The sequence below is a fragment of the Talpa europaea genome (assembly GCF_964194135.1).
Source record: "Talpa europaea genome assembly, chromosome: 2".
NCBI classification, from domain to species: Eukaryota; Metazoa; Chordata; class Mammalia; order Eulipotyphla; family Talpidae; genus Talpa; species Talpa europaea.
In genome coordinates, this window is record NC_140068.1 from 135,127,366 (window position 1) to 135,146,351 (window position 18,986).

The 18,986-nt window shown below is 38.8% G+C and overlaps 1 protein-coding gene across 1 annotated transcript; it reads left to right on the forward strand.

Annotated features, from left to right (window-relative positions):
* Nucleotides 1-1,804: 1,804 nt before the first annotated feature.
* Nucleotides 1,805-17,588, forward strand: LOC311167700 (olfactory receptor 14J1-like; the record flags this gene model as incomplete). The annotated part of the gene is made up of 2 exons (XM_084228751.1): nt 1,805-2,704; nt 17,076-17,588. 2 exons carry the CDS (start codon nt 1,805-1,807, stop codon nt 17,586-17,588), a joined length of 1,413 nt encoding a protein of 470 aa, XP_084084877.1.
* Nucleotides 17,589-18,986: the final 1,398 nt, after the last annotated feature.

The following is an 18,986-nucleotide window of genomic DNA, read 5'->3' on the forward strand; positions in this document are numbered from 1 at the left end:
TTCAAAAGAGAGAAAAGATACATAAAGTTTTAAAGAGGAAAACAAAAACTGCATTTAATCCTAGTATTTGTCTCCTGTACTTATTATTGCAGTTGTAGATTTAAGTCAATGGAAGACCAACCAAACTACTTTTGGGGAAATCAAGCAATATTTTCATGTATATGAAACCGAGTCCTTTTTTTTTTTTTTTTTTTTTGCTGGGTTCCTCAACAAAAGATAAGCAATTTTCTCCCATACACAGATATGGAAGTTTCAGGATGCTCCAGACTTGGAACTCAACTTGCCTTGTTGAGTAAGTGTGTCAGAAAAACTAGGTGTCAATTTAAAATTTCTCTTCATAGTTGTCAAATGGAGGATCATTTTCCTATGTGTTTCAGATCAGGCTACCAAATCAGACCAGTAATAAAGACAATCATTCCCTCATCATGCAGAAATTATTACTGTTGTTATGTTGTGTATTTCCTTGTACTCTTTATTCTCTGTTTATTCCATTCCTGAGTACTTACATATATTGGTAACATAAAGTCTTTGCCATCTACCATAATCACATTTAGAAAAGAATGATTCATTTATAAAATTTTCAAGAAAACCAAAAATATTATGAATTGAATTACATTTAAATTTTAGAATTTGTCAATATTTTTGCTAGTGCACTAATTTTAAATGTACATAGTTTCCTTAACTAATAATCAGATCATAATTAAAATGTTCTCTTGCTATAATATTACACTCTCTAGATGGTAGATTGTTTCAAGTATCCTGCTAAATAATTTGCTCTTTTCCAAAAATATGCACAAATTTGCTTTTTACTCATACATGTTTTAAACTTATATCTTTATATAATTTATATATTATCATATTTTTATTTTATTATTTTTATAGAAGTAATGTTTATTTACAACACTGTGCATGATTCAGACTTCTTCAGATGTATAGTATCAGTAGATGACTGTCTCTATAATTAAAACAACTATTTTAATTTTAAAAGTCAACTAATTTTTTGAGTACAAAAGTTATATTTTATATTGTATTAGTTGCTCTTTGTACTCAGAATGAGTGTAAATGATATTTTCATGTGTATATTAGTTATATTTTTTAATAAAAATGCACTTGGGTCTGGTCTGTTCTTACCCATTTCCATAGGGAACTTAGCATTTTACAGTTCATTTTTTATGATATTTTATGTTAAAGATAACATTTATTTTCATATATGATGATTGCATAGATATTATCAATTTCATGTTTCATAACTTTATTTGTGAAAATAAATATTTAGTTAGAAGAAAGAAAAACATGGGGAATTTTCCTTCTTATATATAAAACAAAGGTATAAAATTGTATTAATAATTCCATTGTGTTTGAATTATTATATATAGAGATAGAATGATTAATGAAAAGGAAAAGGTAGCAAAGAAACCTTCATAAATGTGAGTGTATTAACTATATAAACCTTTAAAATATAAATCAAAATTCAATCATGCAATCCAATTAACAAAATTATACATTTTAAATATCTTATTAATTTTATTGTTTAAATACATTTTTGTTTCTTTTCTTTGAAATGGGTAATATCAAATAATCATCTTCTTGGTCTGTTTTCATGACTGAGTCAAGACAATTCAAATATTCCACAATATTACTAGTATAGAGAAATACATTCACATTTATGATCAAGTGGTGATTTCTTCAAGTAACTTCATCCTTAGGTTCACTGAATGGTTAAGTAACAGAAATATCCAATGGTTCCATTTTGTCTTCCAAGCAAATAACACAGAAACGATGTGTGATGGCCATATGAAGGAATATGGGGAATTTCACTATGAATGGGTTTCTACTGTTGGGATTTTCTGCCACAGCTGAGCTAGAACTCGTCCATGCTTCTCTGTTCTTAGTCTTATATGTGGTGGCTTTAACAGGAAATCTCCTCATTATCACTGCAACTTCCGTGGACAGTAGCCTCCAGTCACCCATGTATTTCTTCCTGAAACATCTCTCCTTTCTGGATCTGTGCTACATTTCCGTGACTGTGCCAAGGTCCATTTACAATGCTTTCACACAGAGTGGCTACATTTCCCTCGGAGAATGCATAGTGCAGTGTTTTGCTTTTATTCTCTTTGCGGCTGCTGAGATGTCCATGCTCACAGTGATGTCCTACGACCGCTACGTGGCCATCTGCCTTCCACTGCGCTATGAAATCATCATGGATGTCCGCACCTGTGTTCACGGGGTGATAGGCGTCTGGATCAGTGCAGTCATTATTGGAACCATGCACACAGCTGGCACTTTCTCCATCCACTTTTGTGGTTCCCATATCATTCACCAGTTCTTCTGTGACATTCCCCAGCTCCTGAAACTCTCTTGTTCTAATGAGTATATGAAAGAGGTGGGGGTCTCTTGCTTTGTAGCGATTATGGTCTTCCTTTGTGTTTCCTTAATTGTAATGTCCTACATCCAGATATTCTCTACTGTGCTGAGGATGCCATCTGCTGAGGGCAGAGCTAAGGCCTTTTCCACTTGCCTTCCCCACCTCACTGTGGTCATTTTATTTATTTCAACAAGCTTCTTTGAGTTTCTCAAGCCACCTTCTGACTCTCCAAATGCACTGGACATTTTGCTCACTATTATGTACACAGTTGTGCCTCCAACACTCAACCCAATGATCTATAGCCTGAGAAATCAAGCCATAATGGCAGCCTTAAGAAAGGTTTTTCAAATGAGAAAATCTGACCTCTTTTGTTGAGGACATTCTGTTCATTATTTTTGGGTGAGAAGTTCAAAATATATTGGGAAAACTCTTGGCTTAAGTAAATTGTGATGAGGGAAATTAAACAAGTTTATGAAACAATTAAGATTGAGGACAGCATAGCAATGATCACTAGATAGCTCTGGAAAAGCTGCACAAACTTTGATTTTCTTTTTATTTAATTTATTTTATTTTATTATATATATATATTATATCATCCTCTTTTTTGTACAATGTATGCTTTCTCCTCTCAGGTGCAGTCCTGTAAAAGTCCCACCACCAATTCACCTGTGACCATCACCATAGTTCATTGTGCTCTTCCCACATTTGTTTTGATATCTCTCCCTCCCCCTGCCCTGAAGAATGTCACTGATTTATAACTGCCTGTTGATTATGATTTTTAATTCATCATAATTTTTTTCCTGATCACTTTTATGGTTTATCTACATTCCTCCTATAACTGGCTTCTTGATAGGACTTTATATAATTTGCAAGGGAAACATTTAAAGGACTTGGTGGGGGTTGTCTGGTTTATGTATTAGCTGATATTTTCTGTGATTTGAGAAAAGCAGGAGAAGTTGTTAATATTTATCCTGTTTAGAGCATGATCTACACAGAACTGGGAGTTTTAGCTTTTCCCTAATCCTTGAATTCTGTCTTTCTTTGAAGTTAGTGATTTGTCTAGAGGCAGCAATTTCCAAAATGCTGCTTTATCTCTAAGAACATTTTTCTTGGCACAATATATTCAGGACCAGACCAGTTTTCTCTTCACTCATGACTTGCATCCTTCAATTAGGAATAGGGAGTGGGAGTACCTAAATTATTATCTGTGGTTAACCAAGGGGCAACCAGGAATTTAGATCTAACTTGAGAAATGAGAATAGGGCAAGTTGTCAAATCAGACTAACAACAGCTCTATGAAAATTACCTTCACAAATAGAGTAGATTGCTATCTCACCCCCACAAAACCAGGTGTTAGAAAAATATTTCCATTATTTTAAAGAAGCTTATGTACTCTCTTCCCTGATGATTTCTGTCAGGAAGATGGAATACAGTAAATATGAGATTCTTTTCTCATTATTCCTGAATTACACTGCAGCTAGGATATCACAAAGTATCTCTGCATTGATGAGAAACACCAGACTTTCAGACCCACTGGCCATGCAGAGCTCCACTGAGGCTCTATCAACTTTACAGCCTTGAAGAAACAATACACTGATATCACTGCAATAATCTCTTCACCTCATTTCTTTGCCTCTTAAATTACATGGATTAATTACCACTCAAGTGTGATAAATGTTTAAATAACACAATAATCTTTAAGTTGCTCAGAATTACATATTCTTAAATGTTAAAATGTCTTAAGGAAATATTGGCAATATATATTTTTTAAGATTTATTTATTTATACAAGCACTGGGTATAGTCAGAAGCGCAGGAGCGTGAGAGAACACACCAGAGCCAGAGCGGGGAGCAGAGCAGGTAGAAGGACCGAAATACACTGCTGAGGGGAGCAGTGGGTGGCAGGAGAGGACTGCGTGCCATGTGGGACCCTCCTCTGGTGGCCGGGAGCAGCCGGGGATCGAACTGGTGCTGCAGAGGCTGCTGGCAGCTTCGCTACCCAGCGCTCAAACGCTGTGCCACCGGGGAGGCCCAATGGCAATATTATTTGCATTATTATATGCTAACAAAAAGAACAGATATATTTGAAAATTGTTATGGATATATATTGGTAATGATCAGAACATAAAAATTAATGATGATTCATCATCTAATATCCCTAGAAAAGACAGAATCAGTGAACTGAAAGGCAAGTTTCAAATGTAAAAATATGAAATTCTACCAAAAAGCTCATGGAACACAGTGATAAAACATCATGAAAAAGAGATTTAATCATAAATGTTAGAAAAGGAGAGTCTAACATGGTCTTATGAAAGTTCCTGAACACCATTTCCATCTGTGTCTCCGTGCTCTAAGGCAAGAACAATAGACAATATTGAATTTTTCCACCAGAGTTAATAGAAATTTAAATATTTGTCTTGAGATACAAAAATTCACTGATATATGTAAAATGATTTCAAAATCATAGTATCTTATTATAAATATAAAATAAAGACAAAAATGTTAATAATCATTAAAATTTTACTGTTTTATTCTTTGCTTCAATAATCCACTGTAAAATTAATTTTTGCAAAAGTTGTGAAGTAGAAGTTTTGATTTTTTTCAGTCAAATGCTGTCTCAAGGATTCCAAATCTTTAAATGGGAAATCATGTCCTCATTGAATTTCGGTGTCATCAATTAAGAAATTTTGTTTCCTAATGAATTTCACCCGTGTTTTGTTAAGCTCTAGAATATGATTGTGGGTTTCTAATCTGTTGTATTGATATAGGGGTTCATGTTTATAATATCAGCTGCTAATAACAGCAATTTCATAGTACATAGTATATTAAGACTCTTAACTTTTCCTACTCTGTTTTCCAGATTGTCTTTTGTTCCTGTAGGGTAAAGAAAATGTCAGGCTTTTCTGCCTTACAGCCATCAGGATAGATGATGGATCCTTGTGGTCCTGAATGCATGCCTGATGGTGGGCACCTGGAATAGGGTGTGGGCCTAGGTAGATGGAATTCACCTGGGCTAAGACTGTGCTTTTTAAGGGCGGCATCACGGGGACACCAGCAGAAGCCAAGAAGCAGTAGAATCTGAGCAGAAGCCGAAAGAAGCAGCCGAGAGAGCAGCAGAGAACGCCAGAGAGCCCAGATAGAGTGAGGATTTGCTGGGGGCTGGGAGGACTACCAGCCTGTTGGCCCACCAGCACCCTTGCCTGCTGTGTACCAGGTAAATCCCAATAAAAGACCTGCATAAAACTACTGAGGACTCTGATTCCTCCTTTACCCAGTCTGCTGGATCAGAAAACCTGCACTGTGGTCCATTCCTGACTCTACAATTGGTGTAAGTTGGCAAGATGATCCATGTAGACGGGTATTGGAGCCCTCCGAAGACCTGGAGGGACTAAGGAATAACAGACTGTGTTTGCCTGTGACGATACTGGAGGTGCCATGGCGGCACAGATGGTGGACACCGTCTGGGAGCTGTGGGACGAGACCTCAGCTGGAGGATGAGACGCCCGAAAGGACCAACCAGTGACCCCTGAGGCAGCAGAATCATCGGGGAAAGAGGACCATGATTCAGAGCTTGACAGTGCTGATGCAGGGAGAGGCTAATGGATTTGGACTGATGGACTTGGACTGACAATCCCGCCAGAAGGTGAAGGACCTTGCAGGTTGATGTTTTGGGACCCTGGGGGTAGAACAGTTTCGTTTGTACACCCCAGGAGATGGGAATCTGGGGGTGGCCAGTGGGCCTTGATGGCCAAAAGCAGCCTGTATATGCCCAGCAACTAGGCGGAGGACAAAAGCCAACTGGGAAGGCAAAACCTGGTGTTGATGCTAAGTTAAGAAACTCAGAGTAGCTGCTAAGCTGCCTGGGTATGCTGAAGACCAGTGAGTCTCTTAAAATCATCTGTGGGTTATGCCCTGCTCATAGTCGAGTGAGGGTGAGGAGCTGAGGAACCCGTCCTTGGGAGATGGGTGGGGAACACGGCTTGTGGTGGAGCCCAAGCCAAATGTAGAGCTTGGATCCCTGACCCATGTGCTTGTGCAGTGGGTTGGCCTGAGTGCAGGGTTCTGCGAGTCACATTGGTGGCTATGAAGGCCGAATGTTGGAGTGACTGCAGACAGAAACCCTGAGGTTGGCGATTACCCCCAACAGAATAGAATCACCAATCCCAGAGTGAGTGCATCCTGGGGGTGGATGCTGTGTGTGGCCTGTAGCCGAGACTACACAGCCAGAGAAGGCCAGGAAGCCTGACGGCTCCTGGTGTGTTACAGTAGATGCCGTGAGTGGTTCCCCTCCCTCGTATGAGCAGTGCCTTCGGCAGCAAATTTGGTGGATCATCTGCTGGTATCAATAATTGTCTTTTTTCACTAGGTTGGGGCTCTGCCTGGACTTATTTGTGTTTTGTTTGATTTTGTTGTTATGTTGTAATGTATTTGCTTTTGTGGGTCATGGCTGCATTGTTTATGTTTGCTAAGAAAATTGTATATATGAAGTCTATATGGCAGAAAACCCTGAGTGGGTGGACTGTAGGGAAAAGAAAATGTCAGGATTTTCTGCCATTAGGATAGATGATGGAACCCTGCGGTCCTGAATGCATGCCTGATGGCGGGCACCTGGAATAGGGTGTAGGCATAGGTAGATGGGATTCACCTGGGCTAAGAATGTGCTTTTAAGGGCAGCATCATGGGGACGCCAGCAGAAGCCAAGAAGCAGTAGAAGCTGAGCAGAAGCCGAAAGAAGCAGCCGAGAGAGCAGCAGAGAACGCCGGAGAGCCCAGATAGAGTGAGGATTTGCTGGGGGCTGGGAGGACTGCTAGCCTCCTGGCCCCCCAGCACCCTTGCCTGCTGTGTACCAGGTAAATCCCAATAAAAGACCTGCATAAAACCACTGAGGACTCTGATTCCTCCATTATCCGGTCTGCTGGATCAGAAAACCTGCACTGTGGTCCATTCCTGACTCTACTATATCCCACAAGAAAGAATCAAATATCTTTTCCTGAGACAGTTGGCTATCTGTCATCTGCAGTGAGAGCCTATTCAGATCCTCTTTCCATTTTTAATAGAGCTGTTTCTTAATATTGAATTGTATGAGTTATTTTTTTTAGATTTTAATCCCTGATCTGATATACAGCTTGTAAAAATCTCTTATTAATGGTCATCATTTTCGTATATTGATGGTTTCCTTCACTGTGTAGAAGCTCTTTAGTTAGATGTAGTCCCCTTTGTTTATTTTTTGTTTGTTTCCCTTGATGTTGGAGTCCAATCCTCAGAGTCATCTCTAAGGCTGATCTCAATAAACTTATCGCTTCTGTTTACTCCCATCTATTTTGTTGTTTCAAGTTTTCACTAAAGTACATGTCAATGAACTTATAGTCTGTATTTTTTTCCTCATGTTTTAGGTCATACCTTCAAGGTTTTAATCCACTTTCAATATGTTTTTGTAATAGGGTGAAATTCCAGGTAACTGGGTATAATGATTAAATCAACTCAGCAAAAAAATACTCTGTAGGAACAACAAATGTAATTACAAGTTTTGGTCCCAAGGTATTGCCCAGGAACACCAATGCCCACAGCATCAGACACTCTGCTTGTGCCAAAGTGATATCATAGCCTAACCTCCAGGGGCCAAAGAAGGGTTGAAATGGACTTATTAATCTGTTAAGCTCAGAATTTTCTGAATGTGACCAAACTCCGAGATCAGGACTTAGAACTCCATGTCAGCTGCCCACATTGGCAGCTTCTTTTTCAGTTAAGGGAAGAAGTTCTTGAATATGGTCTGGTGAGTTTCCTTAGGTTCTAAAAAGATAAATTACTCAAAATTATGAAAGCCTATAAATGACTGGTTTTTGGGTGGATGAGAGATGAGACTCTGATATTTAACTTGTAAAATAAGAAATATAATATGTGATCTATGATTATTTACATGAAAACTATGGATCTAGGAGAGAACCTTTCAAACTCCTTACTTTCCAGAAACATTTAGTGGAGTGCAGTTCCCACCTCCCTAGCAATGCCTTTCATGATGTAATCATCTTAGAAATAATGCATTGTGAATGTGTGGTGGGATGACACTCTGATACTCCTTGTATTCATATTATTTGTTGACTCTTATGATTGCCAATTATAAGTGATAAGAGGTGCTTCCACATCAGAAATCACAGATAAATTGTTCATTTATCATAGAAACAAATTGTGGGAAAGAGTTAAACATATTAGTGAAAATAAAGTGACTATATATTCCATCCTCACAAAGTAAGGATCAAATGGAAATGATAAATTGAGAGATTATAAGTGACCAAACTTCTTTTGTAACATTAAAATAGCCTTATGTTTTTTTCTAATCCTCAGTGAAAGTTCTGAAGTAGAGATTATTCAGAAAAAATTCTGGAAAGGACATGTTAATGGCCAAATTTTTAGAAATGTAAGGAAAAAGACTTTCAAGGAGAATAGCTAGTAAAAATCATTATTATGTACCTCACTTAATACATTGAACAAGAACTTTTATTATATTTTGAAAGCATTTTATCCATATAAAGTTTAAAAATTAATGTTTAAAAAAGTTAATATTCACAAAAACTATTATATAGTTAGATTTTGAGCGCCACCTTTGAAATAAGACAGATAATAACCTGGAAGAAGTAAAATTTTGAATCTGTATTGAATTGAGCACTTTCATAGAAGAAAAAAAATCTTCTTAAAGTCACAGCTCATGAGGAAAGAAAATTATCTTGATAGTAATACCTAAAAACCAACAAAAAAGACACTTGAAGCATCTTGTTTCCACTGCTTTTCTCTTGGTATCGAAGACAGTTATGGTTACAGTATATTAATTAGTAGTTAGATATTTATATTCCATAATGTGACATTTCTTTATACACACACACATAGACAATTGGATCAATATATAAATTATACACATATATATAATCTTAAAAATAATTGTGTAGTTCTTTTCCTGGCAGAAAAGACAAAGTTTCAAAGATGAAAACAAAAATGGTACATAATTCCACTATATGGCCACTGTATGAATTATTAACAATAGTTGATTTATATTAAATGAAAGACCAATGAAAATACTTCTAGGTATATCAAGCAATATTTTAATGTAAGGAATATACCATTTTTGTTGTGTTCCATAAAGGAAAATCAGCAACTTTCTCCCAGATACACAGAAATAGAAGTTCTTGGAGCCTCCAGAAACCTCACCTGGTAAGTTTCAGTTACAAGAGATGATGTCTGGATGAGTAAAGGTGTCACTAGATGTCTAGAATTGTCAGGTATGTCTTTAAAGTCTCTCTTCAATATTTTTAAATATAACATTACTTGGTTTAATTTAACAGTATTTTCATATTTCTGAATAATACACACAAAGACACACACATACACCCAACACCCCCCTATCCCACACATACATACACAGAACTAATTTTTAAGTAAGTTTTCCTTGGTGTTGCAAAGGACTCACTCATTATCTCTAAGTCTTTGCTATCAAAATATTATCTTGAAAAATCATTCAGTTATATTTAAAATTTCTCAATGGTTTTGCTGCATCACTAATTTTAAATGGACATAGTTTTCAAAGAACATTATTAATGTGAGTGTATGGACAGAAAAAATTTAATATAAATGAACAATGTATATTCTATACCTCTAACAATAAAATTATACATTTAAAATATTAATTATATTGTGTACATTCATTTCTCCTTGTCTTTGATTGAAATGAGCAAATCCAAAAATTAGAATCTTATTTACCCATATTTCCATAAATGAATCAAAGCATTTAAAAATATCATGATAAAGGGGAGCAACATGGCGGCGAGGAGATGCTGCGAGTAAGATCTCCCATTAAAAAAGTTAATAGGGAGGAAAAGCGGCAGGTCCCAGTGAGAACTGGGACACGGAAGATAAACGGACGAATCCAGCAAACTGCCCAAAGAAGAAAGTTGCCATAAAAGAGGACGAGAAGGGAGGGAAGCGCAGAACCCTGCTCCCCTCCCCCGCCCACAAAGTCGGCACTCTCCGACTGGCAGAGAGGAAGGAAACAACAAACCAAAACGGCCAACAAGAAAAACGGACGCAGCAAGTGGGACTGTGAGTGGAAAGGAACTATTTCAGCCACCACACCCCGTGAACGGGAGCTGTGGAGAACCCTGCAGGATCCGCCGCAGAGGTGAGCTCCAGGCGCCATTAAAGAGAGCCCCGCCCCCCAGGAGGAGACCAGCACCAGCACACAGCCCCGGCTGCCCTGTAAGCTTGCGCAGAAAGCAGCACCTGATCCGGATCTATCCCAGCTGCCCAGGTCCCCGCGCCTGCGACCTAGGCTTGCGGGGAGACCGAGGAGGCCCTCCCTGAGTGAGCAGGAACAAGGCGCCCAGGCAGGGAAGCGGGATTCAAAAGGCGCCATTCCCGCGCCACTGATCTGGGCTACAGCCCGCGTCCTGGAACTGAGGGCTTTGGAACTGAGACCCGGGGCATGAAATTAGGGGCGTGGGTTCCCCACGACGGTGGGGCACAAGGCAGACACAGCACCCCAAAGCCGTTGAGGTGTACCCTACCATCCCCGCTCTGCTCCCTGTCCCACGGGGTGGAAAATCAGCTCCCCAAGGGCTCTAGGAGAGATCTCTGGCGCCACCTAGCGACTTGAAGCCAGCAGAGGCTCCTGAAGGAGCTAGTGGCCAGCTGGGGAGTTAGCCCACACCGGGCCCCTTCCGAACAAGTAGTCTGAGACCACAGGGAGAGCGAGCACCCACAGCCGGGGCAGACCAGGAGCGCAGAAGAGTGTGCCTGAGACCAGACGCGCAAGGAGTGTGTCCCACATCACCATTTTAGAACAGGGACATTTCTTCAGTAAAGACTACCTGCAGAAGGCTTCCTCAGGAGCCAGAGGTGAGCGGGGGAAGTTCGCCCACGCCAGACCCCCTCTGGCCTGCAGTCCAAGCCCAGAGGGGGAGCAAGAACCCGCCGCCGGGGCAGACCAGGCGCACAGGGGAGTGTGTCCCCACATTGGCATTTTAGAACAGGGACCCTTCTCCAGTAAAGACTGCTTGAAACTGACAGATGACTCCTGGAGGAACCAGAGGGGAGCAGAGAAGCCCACCCAAGATGCTGGCCAGTCCCAACAACACAGTGTCCCAACGCATACGGCAAATTAGAAAACAGACAGTAGGGAGGAGAAGAACCACACTCAACCTAGCAACTCTCCAGAGAAAAAGCACACCACAAAAAGAAAACCAGCCCCCAGATTGCAACGACAATAACTTGGAAGAATTTCTGAGCCTTCCAGAAAGAGAATTTAAAATTGCCGTGATTAAAAAACTGACAGAAGTCATAAAGGAAAACAATGATAAGGGAAAAATAATCAATGATCAGAAGAATGCAATTGAGTCCCTAGAGAGGGAAAACAATGGTCAGAAGAAAGAAATTGAGTCCCTAAAGAGGGAAGTAAAAGAAATGCAGGAGATCAAAGAATTAATGGAAGAACTAAAGAATTCTGGGAAAAGCAATGAAAGCAGAATAGATGAAATGGAAGAACGAAAAAGTAATCTTGAAGACACAGAAATAAAAAGAACCAAAACAGAAAAGGAAAGAGAAGTACGAAGGAAAAAGAACGAGGAAAGACTTCGGGAACTATCTGACTCCATGAGGAAAGGAAATATAAGAGTTATAGGAATACCAGAAGGAGAGGAGAGAGATGTAGGAACAGAGAAAATATTCAAAGAGATAATTGAAGAGAACTTCCCAAATGTGAAGAAGGAGCTGAAAATTGATATACAAGAAGCAAGAAGAACACCAAACTTCCACGACGAAAGGAAAAATACAGCAAGACACATAATAGTAAAGCTCCCAAGAATCCAGGACAAGGAAAAATAATGAAGCTGGCAGGAGGGAAGAAACAGATAACATTCAAAGGAAAACCAATCAGGCTGACATCAGACTTCTCTGAAGAAACACTACGGGCAAGGAGAGAGTGGAGGGACATAGTCAACAGACTCCAAGAAAACAGATGCCAACCAAGAATACTCTATCCCGCAAAGCTCTCCTTCCTCTTTGAAGAAAGAATATGGACCTTCCCAGACAAACAGAAACTCTGGAATTTCATTGCAACTAAACCCCCACTCCAAAAAATACTACAAGGAGTCCTAAAGCCAGAACCTCAGAGGGACGAATAACAATGAAAGAAGGCCAAAAAAAAAATTATTAAAAGAATAAATAAATAAAATCAAAGGAAAGACAAACACAATGGCAAATACAGATGTTAACATATCAATATTAACTCTAAATGTAAATGGACTAAACTCTTCAATAAAAAGACACAGAGTTGCAGCCTGGATTAAAAAACAAAACCCAACCTTTTGCAGTCTCCAGGAAACACATTTAGCTACAAAAGATAAAAATAGGCTCAAAGTTAAAGGATGGAAAACAATCCTACAAGCAAATGGACCAAAAAAGAAAGCAGGAACAGCTATACTTATATCAGATAAAACGGATTTCAAACTCAAAAAGATAAAAAGAGACCCCAATGGTCACTACATTATGATCAAGGGGACAATACTTCAAGAAGAAATAACACTCATTAACATATACTCACCAAACGAAGGAGCACCAAAATATATCAGACAACTCTTGTCCTCTCTGAAAACAGACATCAGAGAAAACACATACGTAGTGGGAGACTTCAACACACCACTATCAAAAATGGATAGATCAACAAGACAAAAAATAAGTAAAGAAACCAAAGCTCTAAATAAGGACCTAGAGCAATTGGGCTTAACAGACATCTATAGAACACTAAACCCCCAAAAAACGGAGTACACATTTTCTCAAGCGCACACGGATCATTCTCCAGGATCGATCACATACTGGGGCACAAGACAAACATCAACAGATACACCAAGATTGAAATCATATCAACCATCTTTTCTGACCATGAAGGCATCAAACTAGAAATAAACCCTAAAAAGAAGGCAAGGAACTTTCCTACCTCATGGAGATTAAAAACCACACTACTGGAAGACCATTGGACTAATGAGGAGATCAAAGAAGAAATTAAAAAATGTTTTGAATTGAACGACAAGGAGGACACCAATATCCTAAATGTATGGGATGCAGCAAAAGCAGTAATAAGAGGAAAATATATAGCAATAGAAGCTCACATCAAGAAACAAGAAAGAACGCAAAGAAACAACCTAATCTCGAAGCTCAAAGATCTAGAAAAAGAACAAAAAAAACCCCCAAAACCGGTAGAAGAAAAGAAATAATAAAAACCAAAGAGAAATAAATGAAATTGAAACTAAAAAAACAATCCAAAAGATCAATGAAACCAAGAGCTGGTTCTTTGAAAAAATCAATAAAATAGACAAACCCCTAGCCAGGCTCACAAAGGAAAAAAGGGAGAAAGCACAAATAAACAGGATCATCAATGAAAGAGGAGAAATCACAACGGACACAGCAGAAATCAAAAGAATAATCAGTAACTACTATGAACAGTTATATGGAAACAAGTTTAACAATCTAGAGGAGATGGACAAATTCCTACAACTCTACAATCACCCAAAGCTAGATAAAGAAGAAATAGAACACCTAAACAGACCAATTACAATTAGCGAAATTGAAATGGTAATCAAAAACCTCCCCAAAAACAAAAGCCCAGGACCTGATGGATTTACAAATGAATTCTACCAAACATTCAGAGACGAATTAGTGCCTATCCTTCACAAACTCTTCCAAAAAATTGAGAAGGAAGGGACAATTCCAAACACGTTTTATGAAGCCAACATTACACTAATACCAAAACCGAACAAGGACAACACAAAAAAGGAAAACTACAGGCCAATCTCCCTAATGAACACTGATGCAAAAATCCTCAATAAAATTTTAGCTATCAGAATCCAACAATGTATCCATAAGATAATTCACCACGACCAAGTAGGATTCATTCCAGGGACACAAGGATGGTTTAACATCCGAAAATCAATCAACGTTATCCAACACATCAACAAAAAGAAATATAAAAACCATATGATAATATCAATAGATGCTGAGAAAGCTTTCGACAAAGTGCAACACCCATTCATGATAAAAGCCCTTGAAATTCTTGGGATACAAGGAACATACCTCAACATCATAAAGGCCATCTATGACAAGCCAACAGCCAGTATCATTCTCAATGGTGAAAAGCTGAAAGCAATTCCATTAAGATCTGGAACAAGACAAGGATGTCCACTCTCACCACTGCTTTTCAATATAATACTGGAAGTCCTAGCCAGGGCAATAAGACAAGAGAAAGACATCCAAGGAATCCAAATAGGAAAAGAAGAAGTCAAACTATCACTATTTGCAGACGATATGATATTATACATAGAGAACCCCAAAAACTCCGCAGAAAAGCTAATTCAACTCATCAATCAGTTCAGTAAAGTGGCAGGATACAAAATCAACACGCAAAAGTCAGTAGCCTTCCTATACACAAACAATAAATCTGAAGAAGAAGAAATAAAAAAAACCATCCCTTTTGTTATTGAAACAAAAAAAATCAAATATTTGGGAATAAATCTAACAAAAGAGGTAAAGGACCTATACAAAGAAAACTATAAAACACTGTTAAAAGAAATAGAAGAAGACACAAAGAAATGGAGAGACATCCCCTGCTCATGGATTGGAAGAATAAACATTATTAAAATGGCCATCCTTCCAAAAGCAATATACAGATTCAATGCTATTCCAATCAAAATTTCAATGTCATTCTTCAAAGAAATAGAACAATTATTGATGAAATTCATATGGAATCACCAAAAACCCCGAATAGCCAAAGCTCTCCTGAAAAAAAAAGAAGGGAATGGAGGCATCACACTCCCAGACTTCAAACTCTACTACAAAGCCATAATCATCAAAACTGCATGGTATTGGAACAAGAACAGACATACAGACCAATGGAATCGAATAGAAAATCCAGAAATAAACCCACAGATTTATGGTCAACTAATCTTTGACAAAGGAGCAAAGACTATGCATTGGAGCAAAGAAAGTTTGTTCAATAAATGGTGCTGGGAAAACTGGGTCGCTACATGCAAAAGAATGAAGCTTGACTACTACCTCACACCATACACAAAAATCAACTCAAAATGGATTAAAGAACTAGACATAAGTCCTGAAACCATAAAATATATAGAAGGAAATATAGGCAAAACACTACGTGATTTGCACATCAAAGACATCTTTACAGACACATCACCCAAAGCAGTGATAGTGAAGGCAAAGATAAACAGCTGGGACTACATCAAATTAAAGAGCTTTTGCACAGCAAAAGAGACAATAACAAAAACAAAGAGAAACCCCACCGACTGGGAGAACATTTTTGCACCCAACACTAATGATAAAGGACCAATCACAAAAATCTGCAAAGAGCTGATGAGACTCAACAACAACAAAGAAAATAATCCAGTCAAAAAATGGGCAGAAGAGCTAAAAAGAAACTTCTCTGAAGAGGAAATGCAAATGGCCAACAGGCATATGAAAAAATGTTCAACATCACTTGTCATCAGGGAAATGCAAATCAAAACTACCATGAGATACCATCTTACACCAGTGAGAATGGCACATATTAAAAAAACTAGCAACAACAAATGTTGGCGAGGGTGTGGAGAAAAAGGAACTCTTCTGCACTGTTGGTGGGAGTGCAAACTGGTCCATCCACTGTGGAAAGCTGTGTGGAGATTTCTGGACCTACTAAACATAGAGCTTCCATATGATCCAGCAATTCCACTCCTAGGTATTTACCCAAAGGACACAGAAACATCAACTCCAAAGAACACCTGCACCCCTATGTTTATAGCAGCACTGTTTACAATAGCTAAGCTTTGGAAACAACCCAAATGCCCAAAAATAGATGACTGGATCAAGAAGATGTGGTACATATATACCATGGAATATTACTCAGCATTCAAAAAAGATAAACTCATGCAATTTGCAGCAACATGGATGGCACTGGAAGGGATCATGCTCAGCGAAATAAGCCAAAAAGAAAAAGAAAAATACCGGATGGTCTCACTCATAGCAGGAATCTAGAAAACTTAAATAAGGGACCAGGAAAATGAATATAAGAAAGTGAAAATCAAAATCAACAAAAAACTATGAACCAGAGACACTTTTAGGGGGGCGGGGGCGGGAGGGGAGGGATTGGGGTCAGAATGGGGGGGCTGCAATTGTATGGGGAATATAACAATAAAATTTATTAAAAAAAATAAAAATTACAATTAACAAAAAAAAATAAAAAAAAAATAAAACCACACACACAAAAAAAAATATCATGATAAAGGACCTCCCTGGTGGCGCAGGTGGTTGAGCACAGCACTGTGAGGTTGTCTGCAGCCTCCGCAACATGGGTTTGATCCCGGCCAGGCAGCGAGAAACCCACATGGTGCAGCAGACCTCTCCTGTCTCTCCCGCTGCTCCCCTCAGAGTGTATTTCATCAGTCTGCCTATTCTGTTTCCCGCTCTGTCTCTGGTGAATCCTCTCACCCTCCTGCACATCTGGCCTGTACCCCTGTTCTTGTATAACTAAATAATCTGAAAAAAAAAATTCAAGATACGATTTCTTTGTATACCGAACTACTTGACATGTGATGAAGTGTAATTTCCACAAATGCCTACTTGCCCAACTTGACTGAACCCAAGGTAAGTTAGTTAGTTATATAAGTTCCCATTTTCTTTCATAGATCCCAACTTGTCTTGCAGTCACCATCACTGGGAAATTAAGAAGGACTGTGGCTAATTTCACTATGAGTGGGTTTCTTCTGACGGGATTTTCTGTCAAGCCTGAGCAGGAAATCACACTTGCTTCTCTGTTCTTAGTCTTATACATGGTGTCAGTAACTGGTAATATCCTCATTATCACTGTAACTTCCATGGACAATAGCCTCCACTCACCCATGTATTTCTTCCTGAAACATCTCTCCTTTCTGGATCTGTGCTACATTTCCGTGACTGTGCCAAGGTCTGTTTATACCTCTTTCATGCATAATGGCTACATTTCCCTTGGGGAATGTATAGTGCAGTGCTTTGCTTTCACTCTTTCTGCTATGGCTGAGATGTCTTTGCTCACAGTGATGTCTTATGATCGCTACATGGCTATCTGCTTTCTACTGCACTACGAAATCATCATGGATTTTCGCACCTGTGTTCTAGGAGTCTTAGGCGTCTGGACAATGGGGTCGTTTCTGGAACCATGAACACAACTGTCACTTTCTCCATTCACTTTTGTGGATCCCACATCATTCACCAGTTCTTCCCTGACATCCCCCAGCTCCTGAAACTCTCTTGTTCTAATGAGTATATCAGGGAGCTTGGGGTCAGTTCATTAATGTCTTTTGTAGCCTTTCTTTGTATCACCATTATTGGCCACTCCTACATGCAGATATTCTATACTGTGCTGAGGATGCCATCTGCTGAGGGCAGAGCTAAGGCATTTCCACTTGCCTTCCCCACCTCACTGTTGTCATTTTGTTCATTTCAACTGGTGTCTTTGAGTTTCTCAAGCCATCTTCTGACTCTCCAAGTGCAGTGGATATTTTGCTCACTATTATGTACACAGTTGTGCCCCCCAACACTCAACCCAGTGATCTACAGATTGAGAAATCAAGTCATGAAGGTAGCTCTAAGAAAGGTTTTCCAAAGAAGAAAAGCTGACATCTTTTGTTGCGGCCCATTTGTAAATTCTGTTTGAGAGACAAGTTGAATATTTATTGGGAAAACTGTTGGCTTTATAAGTCCAGACAAGTGAAAATTGAATTTATGAAAGACTCTAAACTGAGAACTCAAGTCTGGAAATAACCTCCAGATAATTCTGGAAAATCTGTTAGAATTTTGCACTCTCAAGAAAATTTTAAATAATTTATGAGGAAACATTTCAAGATACGGACAGGGGCCCATCTTGTGTATTTTTTTATTTTTATTTTTATGTGAGATCTTCCATGCATTGAGGTAAACAGGAAACATGTTAAGATATTCCCCATTTAAATTTCAACTGTGAGAGCTGGAAGTTTTAGCCCTGCAGTAAACATAAAGGTTTTGTTTTTTTCTGAAGTTACTGATTTTTCCAAGGCAGCAATATCTAAAATGATTTTTCATAGGAAACATTTTCCTGGGCTCAGTTTCTTCAGTACCAGCCCCAACTACATCTTCATTTTTCACTTTTGGGATGAGGGGCACAGTGCCCACTAGCATAAGTTTGGTTAGCCAAACACAGTACTGTCAAGCAAAAATAAAACTAACAAGAAATGAGCATAAGGGATGTTGTCATATTAGAGTTTTGTCATAAATGTGGACTATCTGAGTAACATCACTATTGACACAATAGCTCTGTAAACATTACTCCTCCAATATAATAGAACAATCAGACTCTCAGCACCCACTGGCTCAACTAAGGCTCTATGATGCTCACAGATCTCCTTAAGCCATGTGCTGAGGTCACTCTGCAAACATCTCATTATGCCATTTCTTTGCCTCTGTAAAGTTGAAATGGCTCAACTGCCATGCATTAGGGAGGGATGGTTAAATAATCTGTGAGTGCCTCAGATATATGTTATTAAATGTTAGAATACAAAGAACTATACATATTAATAACATCA